At 39.4% G+C, this 14,838-nt stretch overlaps 1 protein-coding gene across 1 annotated transcript in view; it reads left to right on the forward strand.

Moving 5' to 3' along the window:
• Window positions 1-6,502: 6,502 nt before the first annotated feature.
• LOC118226709 (microtubule-associated protein 1B-like) overlaps window positions 6,503-14,838 on the forward strand; it is a 50,181-nt gene continuing 41,845 nt past the window's right edge. The window contains exons 1-2 of the mRNA XM_035416517.1: window positions 6,503-6,790; window positions 12,301-12,402. Coding sequence (XP_035272408.1) covers window positions 6,529-6,790; window positions 12,301-12,402 — 364 coding nt within the window. The 5' untranslated portion in view covers window positions 6,503-6,528. The remainder of the gene's footprint in view (window positions 6,791-12,300; window positions 12,403-14,838) is intronic.

The following is a 14,838-nucleotide window of genomic DNA, read 5'->3' on the forward strand; positions in this document are numbered from 1 at the left end:
CTTGGCTCATTTTATGAGATGCGCCAAATTTAACTAGGTTTATGAGGACATCATTGTACTTGGATATAGGCGTGGACATTATTTTACCTCTCATGCGCACAATGGCTATACTTTTTTTCTCATGGGCATCTCCACTCTTATGTCCTTTTAAATTGTACGTATAAACATGTTCTAAACTGCAGTAGGAATTCATGCTTCCACTCAAAAATGTACTAAGTGCTTTCGAATTGACTGACCAACCAATACTCTTACATTCCCTTCTTACCTGCATCCTATCAATCACCCACTCTGTGGATTGTGCCCTTGTTATGACATGGATTTGTATATGCATTCAAATCCGACCCTACGCACTGGCAAAAAAATAAATAAATAAAAGACTTCGCACCAAGGACTATGTTTAGTATTACACTATCCCCTTCCATCTTCTTGTTACAATATTTACCCATTGGTAAAATTATTTATGAACTAACTGCTAAAGTAAATAAAAATCACAAAAAACAACTAAAGTAAGTAACTAAACGCATATAACCAAAGTACAACTAAAAGAACAGGACATATCAAAAACTGCATTTGAACTTTGACTTCTGATATATTACTTGGAATTCAGTAGACCTAATTACCTAATAATGAAAACTGCCTCAAAATATGGAAGTGATAAAATCTGCAATGTTGCCATGGTGACTATAACAGTGGTAGCCTTATGCAGTGACATTAAGGGTATTGGAAGATTATTCAATCACAGGTGCATTACTCAGGAACAATTTCAAGAATCAGTGGTAATGGGATTTTTATGCATGGGAAAATACAATTTTTTAAAACAGGGTTAGTGTACCCTCTCTCTAACAAAAAATCAGTAGAGAATTCACTCTAATCAAACGCCTAATTTCATTTGAATTTTAGACTTCAATATGGAAATCCAGTTGATATGAAATTAAAAATATATATTAAGTCAGCAGTCCAATAGTTCGAATTTACATTCTTTCAGATTATATGCGACGTATTAATAGGAATACTTGGATATGAAATTAAAAATATATAAAGTCGGCAGTCCAATAGTTCGAATTTACATTCTTTCAGATTATATGCAACGTATTAATAGGAATACTTGGATATATATTTAAATATAGTGGGGAGTGGAGTAAATCATATTTGTGAATATCAGATAATAAATGAATACAAAAGAAAAAGAGTTATATGTCTGTTTTTAATAATAAATATGAAAAATAATAGTAAAATAAGTAATGAATACAAATAAGAATCATTAGTGTAAACAAATGCATGGTTAGTTTGATCTGGTTACTGTACCACCTTATGAATACATCACTATTATTTGCTACATGTAAGCATTAAGATTGGAACTTGTACAAAACATTTGGGATGTACCATTTCAAAATTAAAGTTTGAACTTTGAAAGTGTCAAAAGGAAACACTAATTTAACCATTGAATCAGTCTGATTATCATAATTTTCTATCAGCATTAAGGTTATGGTTGTTTTAAACACAGTTTCTGTCCTTGCAATGAATCACATTTGTCTGTTGGACCTTGCTTGCAAACAGACCAGCTGATGGCCAGGCATGTCTTTTTGAAGGACCTCTGGTAGAAGGAGCCTGCACTCTTTCCTCAGCAAAAAGCTAGGTAGCGTCTGAATCTGAACTCCCCATTTTGGCAAACAGGCTGTGTCAGTTTCTAAAGTTCACGATTCAATGGCAATTGGCAAACACTGAAAGAGTTGTGGTTGTATTCATTTTGAACCCTGTGCAAGTGGTTCTCATTGAATCAAAATATTCACATCCCAGTTTATTTACATGGTGGCTACAGTTCTTTCCTCATATGGAGAGTCAGTCTTTTCTGAGTACAATTCTAGGGCCGTCAGTACCTCATGCACTTCACAGCAAAATGAATTAATCTACAATTATTTTGATGTGCTTTATTGAAGCAATATTACATGGGACTGGCCTATCTGTTATAATAAATGGTTTGGATCATGTTGTAAAATAGGTAATATAGGATAAATATGATACATGGGTCCTTTTCTATTGCTAATGCATTCTCTTCCAGCCTACCAGACTTGGCAATATGCAATCAAGTAGCAGCTGGCTGATACATCAAAAGAGAATAGAGAATTCAATGTTTAAATTAAGGAGGAGATTAATCATTTTGGAAGTGTTAACCCCCATGAAAATTAAATTCCATAATTCTATAAATTCCATGTCATTTCTATTTCAATTATTTCAAGACAAAACGATATCTTACAAAATATAATAATATTCAAGGTTTCTGTACCAGTGCCAAATACTTTTCTCCCCCCTCAAAGTAGTAAAATTGAATTTATAAATAATACCTTGAGTTAGACATACTTTACATTATAAATTCCTTTGAACTACCTGTTCTTCAGTGATGACTCAAGGTCAAGGTAAGGAATATAACAATGCACTAAATTACATTTTCATCTGTGAAGCCAGAATAAAGCTGTCTGATGCTTATACCCATACAGGTTTATCTCAGCCATAAAGCTTAGAACTTTCATATTTCAAGTCAACTGAAAACTATAACCTCGATTGAACATTGATTTTGTGTTGGTAATAAAAATAAAAATAAAAACATCCTCAGAAGGAAGTGTAACAGCTCTTCTAGCATGAGGCAGTAGGGGGCGCTGTTTACAAACTGGCAGTGCACGGATGTAGCCTGCAATTATGCTGACTCACTGAGAGCAGCCCGGTGATGGGAAGAAATCCAACAGTACATGTACAAGAGAAGGGTCTGCAGTGATCAATCATAGCAGCAAGCAGTCACAGTCACCTCCCTGGCCGGGACAGCCAATAAAGCTCTTTAATAGACCTCTGTGGTGTGGCTGAAAATCACATCAAATCTCTTACATACATTCTATCATACCTCTTCATTTGCATGTGTGTGTTTGTGTACATGCTTTTACGCCCATGCATGTGTGTGTGGGTCTGTCTGATTGCAGTTGCGCGTATGTTTGCATGTGTGTGTGCTTGTGTGTGTGTACATGTCCATGCGCATGTGCATGTCTGTGTGCATCGGTGTGTGTTGTGTCTTTCCTCATGTATTTGAATTCATGTGAATTCTGAATTATCACTAATGGTATTGCATTTTTTGGTCATGTACTATTATGTCAATAAACATTTTATTTGCATTTTCTGGATTAAATGGAGTTTAAGCAATACTGCAGAGGGAGTAATCCTGGAGATTTCTGCTGAGATGACCCAAGCCCATGCAATTTTTATACTAGGCATGATGTTCCCCTAAGCCATGATATGGACATGTACTAAGAAGTGGCCATGCTGCTCTTTCCAATGAGCTATACATTTGCAGAGGCACCAGAGTTGCATTTGCGGGGAACATATTTTTTTGTACAAAAACTTGGAAAACGTGCTGGCAGAAATGCTATGATTTTTTCCTATTTGGATAAAGATGGATAAGATGAAATTATAACTGAAACCTATAACACTTACAGAAATGCTCAGAAATTCATATCACATATTGAATTGCCTGTGTCTGAATTCTGGAATGGCAAGATTTTCAGCTGCAAGAGCAGAACGAAGCAAAGCAGCAATTTGTCACCCATAGGATCGATCTATGTGGCACTCCAGAAAATATAATGCCCTTAAAAAGCACCCTTAAAATTTCAGCAAGTGATAATCTCACAGAAATGAATCCAATACACTCACATGTGCGAGGTGCATTGCATATATTTCAAGCAAGACATAATTTAAATATTTGTTGAAGGATCAGAGGACAGAGAGAATGAGAGGGTAGAAAGAATGCAAAGGATGGATGAAGGGGAGTGCAATAGTCAGAAGGCATTTTAGTTTCCAGAAAAATGATAATTACGTTACATTATCTCAGTCCTCACATGAGCCTTCTGCTTTGTTTCTCTGCTTCCCCCATCTTCCATCCTCCCTATCTTTCCCGTTGTCTCGTCTCTCTCTTTGGCCCTCTGTCTCAGTCCCTATCCTCACTCTCTTGGATAATTGCCCAGATTGAGCTGATTGCTGCAGTGCAGTGATGTACTCTGGAAAGTAAGCAGATGTGGAATGGCTCCTATTTGCCAGAATATACTGAAAGACAACAATCGCTCCCTGTCCCCAGTTTCAGCTCGTATCCACCCAAAGATAGACACAGTGTGTCCTTACTTTGACCTATGAAATGCAGAACAGAAATCCTCTCAGACAAGCAAGATAAGGTCAACTTTGCACAACTCTGGGTCAGCATGACGCCCTTCGGATGTAAATCCAACTGTTAAAGTGAATGCATAGTAATAATAGATATATTTAGAATTTATCACTTTTCAAGGCCAAATTTATTGACATAATTATTACCCCCTCCAAATTAACTAAATGAAAGGAAGAATACAATACACTGCATAACAATCCCTACATATATTTTCATTTGCCTCTTGTGTCTCGCCTAGAATCTGTTGTGGAACAGAGGTTTTGTGTTCTGTATTCACATGTAGTCTCACGTCCAATAACAAAATGGTCCCCAATAACATTAATGGTCTCTTTTCTCAATTTACAGTGGTGACGTCTTTGTTTCTCCTTTGTAACAGTCTTTGTTAGCATAACCTAGCCACAGGCTCCCTGGCACATACAGACAAATTCAAACAGTGATATAAATAGACCCGTTTCAAAGACATCCCAATGGTTATTTTTGCATTTGTGATGCTGAAAAATGTCGCCTCAAAGTTTCCACAAAGAAACAACAAATTCAAAACAATGTGAAGTGACAAGAGGAAGTGAGCTCTGCTGAACTCTTGTTTCATGGCTTGACAAAAACTCTCAGCTCCACTCTGTCTGATATTCAAGCATATTTATGGAGTTCTATTGGCATGGCTGGACACTAAGAGTGAAATGAAACTCTTAGTATCAGCAGGGCTCTGTTCCAATTTATTTATTATGGTTTTTTTGTTGTTGTATATTTTACACATGCAGATTTAATGGCAAATGAATGATATGTGTGACTGTGGTTGCTAATGCATATTTCATACAAAGTAAAACATTCACTGTTATTTCAACACTGACAGTGTTGATATGAGTCCACATGGGTAAGTATGGAATCTTTATTTTAAACTAAACATTGTGAGCCTATGACAAAAGTATAGTATATGTTTTATACATATTTATAATTTTAATTTTATGAGTGGTAGTAGGTGTACTAGAAACATTATAATTATAATTGCCATTGCTATTGTTTCTGGCTCTGTAAGAGTGAATTTATTACTGCAGGTAGTCTAAGGCACTTTCTCTAAAATAATTACTACAATATTCACTGGTCTTTCAATTACCTTTATTACAAGTCTATTGTTTTTCATTTTTTTATACAGCTATAATTTAGAGCCAGTGTGACATATTTATCATCTTACATGAGACGTGGGCCCTTTTTAATCGAACCATTTAAAACTTATCATACACTGAGTGGAGGTTTCATGATTAAATATTTAAAAGGCCAATTTTTTAGAACCTTTTTGAGAACAAAAATTGCATATTAAACTAGAATGGCAAGCATCCTGTTAATGACATTTGATCAAACTGCAGTTTAAATGTTTAATGTGAATGTTAGGCAGTGTTCTCAATGTGACAGAGTACTGCCTTACCATGTCAGGGGGACACGATACCCACAAATATATCGGTACCCACTGAGTTTTTAAGATATTTTTTTTCTGAAACTGTAGAAACACTGCTTGTGTAGGGGAAAATATAGGCTGTCAACAATTTCACGTCCGCATATGCTGTAGGTCGCTAACCCAGCCACTGGGGAAGCTCAAGCCAGTGCATTCCTAGTGCCGGTCCCAAGCCCGGATAAATGGGGAGGATTGCGTCAGGAAGTGCATCCGGCGTAAAAACATATTCCAAATCAAATATGCGGATCTGATCCGCTGTGGCGACCCCTAACGGGAACAGCCGAAAGAAGAATAAAAAGATATACTGTAGGTCGCTATCTGCTCAGCCAACATACGGTCTGGGCTTTGAAAAGCTGCCATAAAACGCTAGGCTTTTGAACAGAGCAAAAAATAAATGCCCAGTTTTCAAAAGTTATAATTCTGAGATGTTGTCACGGTTTAATTTCTGCCCAATACAAAACAATACCGCATCCGTAAATGTGCACGTCTTGTGAATAATTGAGCTGAGTGGGTAATGGACCTTTTAGGTACCTGAACCGGTTGCAAGAATCAAAATGTTGCGGAGAGTTTCATAGAGGTGCTTATGGGAGGTGAAGTACAGTGTGAACTGAAACGAACTCCACTCTCTACTGCACTGGAATTCACCGCCGTTCAGCACCTCTGCAAATGGATGGACAGATTGTGCTTGCTGAACTCCGCTTGGCTATACCGTGCTTAAAACTTTCCCATTGGATATGCTCGTTGGCTGACTGTGACATCAAATAGCCGCATGGGTCAATAGCCAATCAAAAGGACACAATGCGTCCAAATGTGAGCAGTACGGTATCCTGGTAAACCCACCCCCAATCTTTCCTCGCGCGCAGAGCTTGTGGCTGCAGTTGTCATGGAAATGGAAGAGGGCCCAGCGTCTGACCGGTGTACGGTTGCCATGGAGATCCCTGCCGGAGTTGAGCCCAGGGCGGTGGAAGGAAGCAAGAGCACCGCGCAACTGGAACTCGAAGAGCGGCACGAGCAAGTTCAGCACCTTGGAGAGCAACAACACGAAAGACTACCGTTTTGTCAGGGGAGCTATTACATGCTGATCATCATCGGGGAGGTAGCAACAGAACACCAGCTCCAATCTGTCAGACAACACATTGAGCAAGGTGAGTGCATGAAGCATTTTGAGTTTCTCATCCGTTTTAGTAGTCGCTTGAAACAACGCAGAAAGTAGCCTATTTTAATAGGTATTTTTATTTAGACTGTAAGGCAAGATAAAACAGTAATGCCTCGCCTCAAAGAATGCTACCATAATCTACTATATGAAAAAAAGTCTTATGATCTTAATGATAACTTGATACATCAATATAGAGACTTAACTATTGCCAACTATTAGTATGAACACTAATAATAGTGACAAAAAATTGTTTTTCGTCAGTTTGTAACTTTTCTCGTAATGAACTCCTTTAACATTAAATGAAAATGGTATATACCTCGAATCCCTAAATTGTATGAGCACCATCTTAAGCAAAAGAGACGTAAACGCCCATCTCTTATGCTATTTACTTTCCCAACAAAGGTGCACCAGTTGGTGCAATAGCATGGCTAAGGATCTGTCTAAAAACAAATCTGCTCACGGAGAGCTGCAGAGGCAGCCACCGCTGGTCAGTCTTCTAAAACACACACTGCGGCGACAGCTGACGTATAATTCAACGTGTTCACATAAACACACAACGCTCAAAATCAGGCGGCTTCCAGTGAGGCATGGACATGGTATAGAATTATGAAATCGATAGCAGGATTTATTTTGTTTTTTAGGTCTAATAACATCGATCATAATAGACATATTTTGAGTATTAAGGACGGCAACGGCAATGTTTTTGTTGTTGCTGCTGCTCTTCGGCGGTGTTGTTGTGAAACAAACACTGCTGGATAACGTTTCATTTACATTAGGTACTCAGTGGAGGCTTGCTAGTGCTGCATTCTAAATAATTTGCTTTATTGCATCAGCAGTCCCGGAAAACTGGTAAACAGACTCTACAGATAATTTGGAATGCAAACAATATTGGCTATCTGCCCGTTTTTTGTTTTAGTAAACAACACTAGGCAGAGTAAGAATAGATTATTGAAATGTAGAATGATGATGCTGCCAGCTGTTTACGACGGGCAAGGATCGTTAACACACACTCGCGGGCGTTTTCTAATTATGATAATGGTTTAATATTGCTATTGTGTCCGGTAAATTTCTGAAGCATTCTGAATTTCCAGCCCTCATTAACAGTGGACAGATGCATACATGACTTGTTTAGATTACATTTAATTAGGCTTATGGAGGAAAATTAAGCACTGTCAAGGGATTATACATGCATTGTTGGCTACAGAAACATAATCTTGGTTGAGACTCAGAGATAACGCTGTATTCATTGTTATTGACAGTTCAAATGTATCCAGGCAGGCCTGCCCCTTCTATGATAAAAACGAGAATTGCTACACTCTTCAAATTAGGTAGCTTGTTTGTGAATAATTTTAATATAGGTCATTTGACTCAACTCATCCTTAAGGAGAAATAACACAATGAATATTATACTTAGAATCCCTTCAAGCCTCAGTATCGTGAACTTTAAATATACAGATATAAGAATGCTTTCAGGAAGAAGCTAATTCAAAATCAGGGACAGGCAAATTTACATTTTGCTATCAGTATTGTCGCTGGTGTAGAGCCTATGTTTTAGTCAACAGCAATTTTACCTTGTTTCAACATTTTGTCTTGAGGCAACGTTTCTTCTGTCGTAAATAAAAGTTTGCACTCCTTATAAAAGAGGGGGAAACACACCCACACCCTCAGTTTAGATTTGTTTCTATGCCTTTTTAAAATTTTATTTTTATTTTGTGAGCACAGAAACAGCAGAACTGTGCTCTCTTCTCTGACATTCTCTGTATTGGCTTGCATGCATCCTAAACATTTAACATGCTCAGCAGAATTGTGACTTTCCTCTGAATTCGCAGTGGTGTGGAGGGAGCATATTGGTGTTCTGCTGCACTGTTCTTAGGCTCCTGTAATTCACCGGTCAGCAGTTATGCTGTAGCTGTGCCTCTCCATGCCGCTGACTCGTTGATTGTCTCACTGCCTCGTGCTCGTGCCAATCCTGCCAGTGGGCAAGCCGGGTTGGCTGGCACCGTACACACTGCACACCTTCCCACTGTCATAGGACCATCATCAGTTTAATTACTCCTTTCATGAGATAACAGCAATGGCTTCTTATGCCCACAGTGTCAGTACATTACATTACATGACATTTGACAGATGCTTTTATCCAAAGCAACATACAAAAAGTGCATAGTGAAGGTCGTTGGAACTACAGAACACAAGTCTGATAAGGTTGCATTCTCAATAAGTATCAGTTATCTATAGCCATGAACATCAAGTCTAGATCGCACTGTGAGTATGGGCTGAGTCAGTAAATTAATCCAGAGCAATGCCAGGAAGTAATCCATTAATAAACAGGAAAGGAAAAGCTACTGACCACATTGTTTACATTTTCTTAGAGGCTTGATTTAACTATATGTAAAAATATAAATGGCACCTGCACATAGATATCCAGTGAGTAATAAGCAAGCAAGATCTTAATTGTCTAATCTTGTGTGGAGCTTGAATATAGTGACACTATTTATCTATTCCTATTATTAAATAGTGGTATGAATTTTATTGTACTCCTGAAGAGGTCAATACAAATGTGTGAGCTGAGCTGATTTACAATGTAAACTTTACCCTTATTTTCAAAAAATATTTTGTTAAATTGTCTTAACCTCACTTAAAACTGTCTTAATTTAACTTAAAATGGTCTTTAAACTACACATTTGGTCTTGATTTCTGGGTTCATTTTCTGCAAAATACTTAATGACAAAAACTTGACTTTCAGTATCATTAAAATTAGATCACGACTTGCATAATTCTTGCCATGGCAACTCTGCTGTGTTTCAGTTTACCCTCATTAATTCAGCAAATATAAAATTAAGAAAAAAGACTGCCTCACAAAACACATCACTCTTGCTCTTCGACAAGGACCAAAATCTGATACAGGTTTTTTTCATTGTCAGTAAAATTTAAAAAACTAAAATCATGGTGGACTGTTAGCTACTACATGGTATTCACTGACAGAGGAAGAGCATATATAAAATGCAATAAACGAAGCAGAAAGGTTTTAGGAAAAAACATATCAGAAAATATGAGATAAAATATATTGTTTAACTGTATATATAAATATGGCAATATGTATGCAAATTATAAAATATTCCACTCATGTTTTGTGGATTTGCATTACATCAATTTATAATACAATTCTTCTCATTACAATTTGATACATTACTGTTCCTCATGGATCATGGGACAGTGACTGCGACAGATCAGTTGTTCTCTGCTTCGGGCATGTGCTGTGTATTTGAAAGTGGCTACACGCGTCCCTCCACTCCCATGTGGGATAGATTATTGAGGAAGGACTGGTTTCAAATAAAACAGGTGTACGCCGGTGTGAGCAAGTGGATTTACGGACAAATTACATCCGACATAAATTGAGCAGTGGGGAATTACGATGGTATTGGCTTCTTTGAGGCCGGAGAGCTAGAGACTGCACACAAAGGCAGCCATTAAAAAAAGTGCCCTTGGTGCTGTAATAGAGACAATGAATTCTCTCTCTCAGGTTCATCAGCTCACAGGCAGCACAGCTGTCAGGCAGAGAGCAGGCACTCACTGCACACTCACTGCATCAGGACAGAGGCGTTATGGCATGTCCAGGTGTGAGAGCGCAGGACTTCATTGGTTATTCAGGGAGCCTTCCAGGGAATAATATTATGTACTACCTGGTGAAGGATTCAAACAGCAAATAAGCAAGGAAGGGAAAAGTACAACCATAATAAGAGTTTGCAACTTATAACCATCTTAAAGGAGCACACAAGAGAAAATATAGCACAGACAATCCAACATGAATTGTCACTATTAACTCTCTGTCATAGCCAGACCTGAGGTCAAAAACAATTCTGTGAAAGGCTTGGACTCAATCAAGATTTATCCTTAACTTTGACTCCCAATTATAAATGCACTTGCTAGCATTTTATTTTATTATTTTAAACCGGTGAACTGATTCTTATGTTTAATAAGAATTGCCTAGCTGAGCTTCTGAAAAAAAACCTTACTTTTAATTTTGGGTCAGTTAGACAAGTGTTGATTGTGTCCAGGTCAAAGTCTGCTTCAGTGAAATAGCTGCATTTCAACCAATAGATTCTTAGAGAGTTGGTTGACTTGCTTGACAGAGTAAACAGATGTTTGTTTAATATTTCGCACCACTTGCCAGATTATGTGCACTTACTTTAAAGTAGGATTGACACTTAAGTCTGCTGAGGATTCAGAATATATAAGTGTACCAGTTTCTATCAGGCTTTCCGGTCAGTCTGGACACCTCAGCACGCGTTGCTCTCTGGTCTGTCCTTGATAGGTAATGTGACACGGGTCCTGATGTATTTCTCTCCAGTAGCCTGCAGCAGCTTGGTTTGCCGTGGTCTGAAAGGATTCTGCCCACCGAGCGGATCTCAAGGGCACTCCTTACTTCCCCAATCACAGGCTCCGTGCTGCATCCTAAGTCTGAATGTGTCTGCAAACCATGCACTCCCATGAGTCCTCCTGCATCCTCACTCTGTGTGTGTGTGTGTGTGTGTGTGTGAATTGTTCATGTGTGCATGCGTATATGTGTGCATGCCTCTTTATTTGTTCCTCCGTGTGTGTACATATGTATTCACACATGCCTGTGTGAGGGTCTGTCTGATTGTGGTTGTGTGTGTTTGCATGTTGTGTGTGCATGCTTATATACTGTTCATGAGTGTATGTGCATGTACTTGCATGTCTGTGCGTGCATGTGTGTGTGTGTGTGTGTGTGTCCATTTGCCTGTGTGTGTGTGTGTGCGTGTGCGGGCGTGTGCGTGCGTGTGTGTGTGTCTGTGTGTGTGTGTGTGAGTGTGTGCGTGTTCATGCGTGTGTTATGTCTTTCCTCATGTATTTGAATTATGAATTCAAGTGAATTCTGAATTCTCACATTGTTATCTATAGTATTAAAATACATTATATAATACATTGGAATGTATTAAAAGATTAATTTCAATGACACAGCACTTCTGATAATAAAGGTCAGCGCTCTCCCCATCAGTAGAAAAAAGAGAAACTTGTTCTAAAAATAGATCCGATTATCTCCTTTCATTGGAGAGATTCACAGAGGGAGGCAGTGGGATGAAGAGGTGGAGATGGTGGAGGAGGAGGAGGAGGAGGAGGATAGCGTGGAAATGAAAACGTGACACACAGGGGAATGGAAAATCACAGAAGCGCCGCACTGACAAAGGCTCCTCCTCTTATACGAGCTCTGACAGCGGCAGTGTGTCACCACCGCCACGCTGCGCAACCTGCTGACTACAGCCGTGCACTGCCCTCCTAATTCACTTTCCCTGTTCACAAACAGGATTAAGCCTAACTTTCCCAACATTTAACCGGGTCAAAAACATTTAAAACACAGTCTCATCTGTTTATGCGCGAAGGGAAAAACACAGAAACTCGGTTGGTTCTGACTGTCTGAATTAATGATCCATTATTGATCCATTTCGGTCCTCACTATCTGTATGATTGTGGCTTCGACAGGGATTCGCTCATGGGATATCAGCCTGACCTCCTGCGACCTCAACAAGCAGCTGCAGCTCTTTGTGGAGCGACACTCCGCCCAGTTCTCCTCAGGAGTCAGAGGTCAGTCACGCTGGGGGGTGGGGGGTGGGGGAGGGGGCGCGTGCAGTCAAAGGGAAATGTGGAGTCTTTGAAACAGAGCCGCTGTGACATTAACAAATGAAAACCATGGAGTTCACAGGTTTGCTGCATACTCCCAGGTAGAGGATTTTTCATTTTCTAGAAGATTCCTACTTCTGCTCTCTGCAAGGCTTTTGAACAGTCAATCCATTTTATGGGAGTTTTTTTCATCTCTGTTTTCCTTTGGCAAAATGGTCTAAATACATGATATTCAGTATGACAGTGATTGGGACATCGAAGGGAATCACAGTCGGAGTGGATTTCTTTCAAATAGCGAAGCCCAAATAGGTTTGATTAGACCCTAGAAAAGGTGCCCTGAAGGTGCAGAATCACTCTGGAAAACAGCCCACTGTGGAACTGGAATTATGGCTCGACTCTGCACCCTTCTTCTTCTTCATTCAATAAGCCAAGCTACTATTGCAGACACATTGCACCACTACAGTGTTTCATTGTATAACGGAGATTAAACAGCCATTACACAGTTGCGGTGATGGTACAAAATAGGCCTACAGCTACCCTGCTTTCTTGTTTAGACTTTCTTTTTAGTCCATAGTTCAGGAGAATTGAGGTTCCAGGTGGGGCTAAGCACACCCTGCCATGCAAGTGTCTCCCCTGGGTGCCACACACTCTTTGATCGAGCAGATATAGACTGCTGACTTCAGATAATTAACATAGAGAGAAGTCGATTCATACAGCTGAGCTGAGATTGTGTTCACGAAGGTGCCTACTGCTGTGGCAAATTAGTCCTACTGGCTTCCAGTGAATCCATATGTCTCTAGTCCACGTGTCTCCAACTCACACTGCTTTGTTGAATATGCAACTCAAGGGAAAAGGATTAGCAAAGACCAATGCAGCAGTGATATAATGAGTGTGTGTGTGTCTGTGTGTGTGTGTGTGTGTGTGTCTGTGTTTGTGTGTATGTGTGTATGTGTTTGTGTGTGTGTGTGTGCATGCGTGTGTGTATGTGTGGAAGGGGTTTGGTGTTGTTAAGGCATCTCTTGTTGCCAAATCCCACTGTTGTGTGACCTCACAGGGAATATCACACTGCAAGTGCTATAAAACACTGGGTAAGTACAAACATATGCTGTTAGCCTCCTCCATGTGTGGGTTTAAAAATTGCAATATGGCAATTTAGAACAGACAGGGTTTCGACCTTTAACAGCATACTTACTCAATCATGAGAAACATACTTAGCAGGAGACTTAAAGAGACAGAGAAAGATGTTTCATGTGCAATGATGAGCAATGTGTCAAACACCTTTGATACAATGAGATAATAAATGAATGGCACCTTCAGCACTGAGGAAGCATTGCAGGGCTTGACTTAAGCAATATGCTGCAGCAGACAGCTTGCAGTGATCCTGATATTGAAGCGGAATAGCTTTTTGCCTGCTCTCAGCAAAAGGCCTCAGAGGGCGTGCAGGGAAAAGATCAGATTGTATTGACGTTGTGCTTTGGAGCCACAGGAAGACTTCTACTTTTCACCGGCATCTCGAATTGTGTTTGATCTTCAAGAGGAGCTGAGACTGTGAGATGGGATAGGGATAGGAATATACTACTGGTGGGGTGGGCCCATCGATTTCGCCCTTCGCGTTCAGGTTGTATTACTGTAGAGTGCAGATCAATGGCCTTAATGCAAAAGTGAACACGATTTCATTGGGGAAAGAACAGATCAGAGGGTCATGTGGATCGACACGTCTGTCCTAATGTGAAAGATCTTGCCATGAGATACAAATGTCATTAATGGTGACTTTTAATGTTGCCATAACCATAGTTGAAAAGTCTGAGAAAATACTGTGGGAGTTGCAGACCCTAATGATATATCAGCACAGTGGCCAGTCCTAATGTGATCGTTTTTAGCCTAAGCAATACACTGTACCAACTTACACACCTCCACTCATCCACGGATGCACATTGGTTGATTATATATATAGATGATATATTTCCCTTGCAGTTACCAATGACAGATCCTGTACTAAGTTAGAGTTCTATGCCATGACACTAAAATAAAAGTTAGAATCAATTATTAAGCTTCCATTTCCTGAAGTTCTCAGCATATCTAGGGAACATGAACATTTTTAAATACATGAAGTGAGAGGTTGATGGGGTGTGGGGTGAAGCACTATGATTTATGGAGTACAGATTATTGGGTCCGTTAAATTGACTTATGTCTCAGACTAACACAGAGCAAGTATAATAACATTTGTTCTTTTTTCAGGCTTTTAAATTGGGATTAAACAAGCAGAACACATAAAATGAGAATGTTGAGATGAAGCTATTGCAAAACAGATTTTCAGTGCAGTCAGGAAAAAAAAAACTGCAAATGGATTTAATTCTAGAAAGGAAGCAAAGGAACAGTCCAGGGGTGGTGTGAGAACCC

This window comes from Anguilla anguilla, chromosome 5 (genome assembly GCF_013347855.1).
Source record: "Anguilla anguilla isolate fAngAng1 chromosome 5, fAngAng1.pri, whole genome shotgun sequence".
In the NCBI taxonomy this organism is placed as follows: domain Eukaryota; kingdom Metazoa; phylum Chordata; class Actinopteri; order Anguilliformes; family Anguillidae; genus Anguilla; species Anguilla anguilla.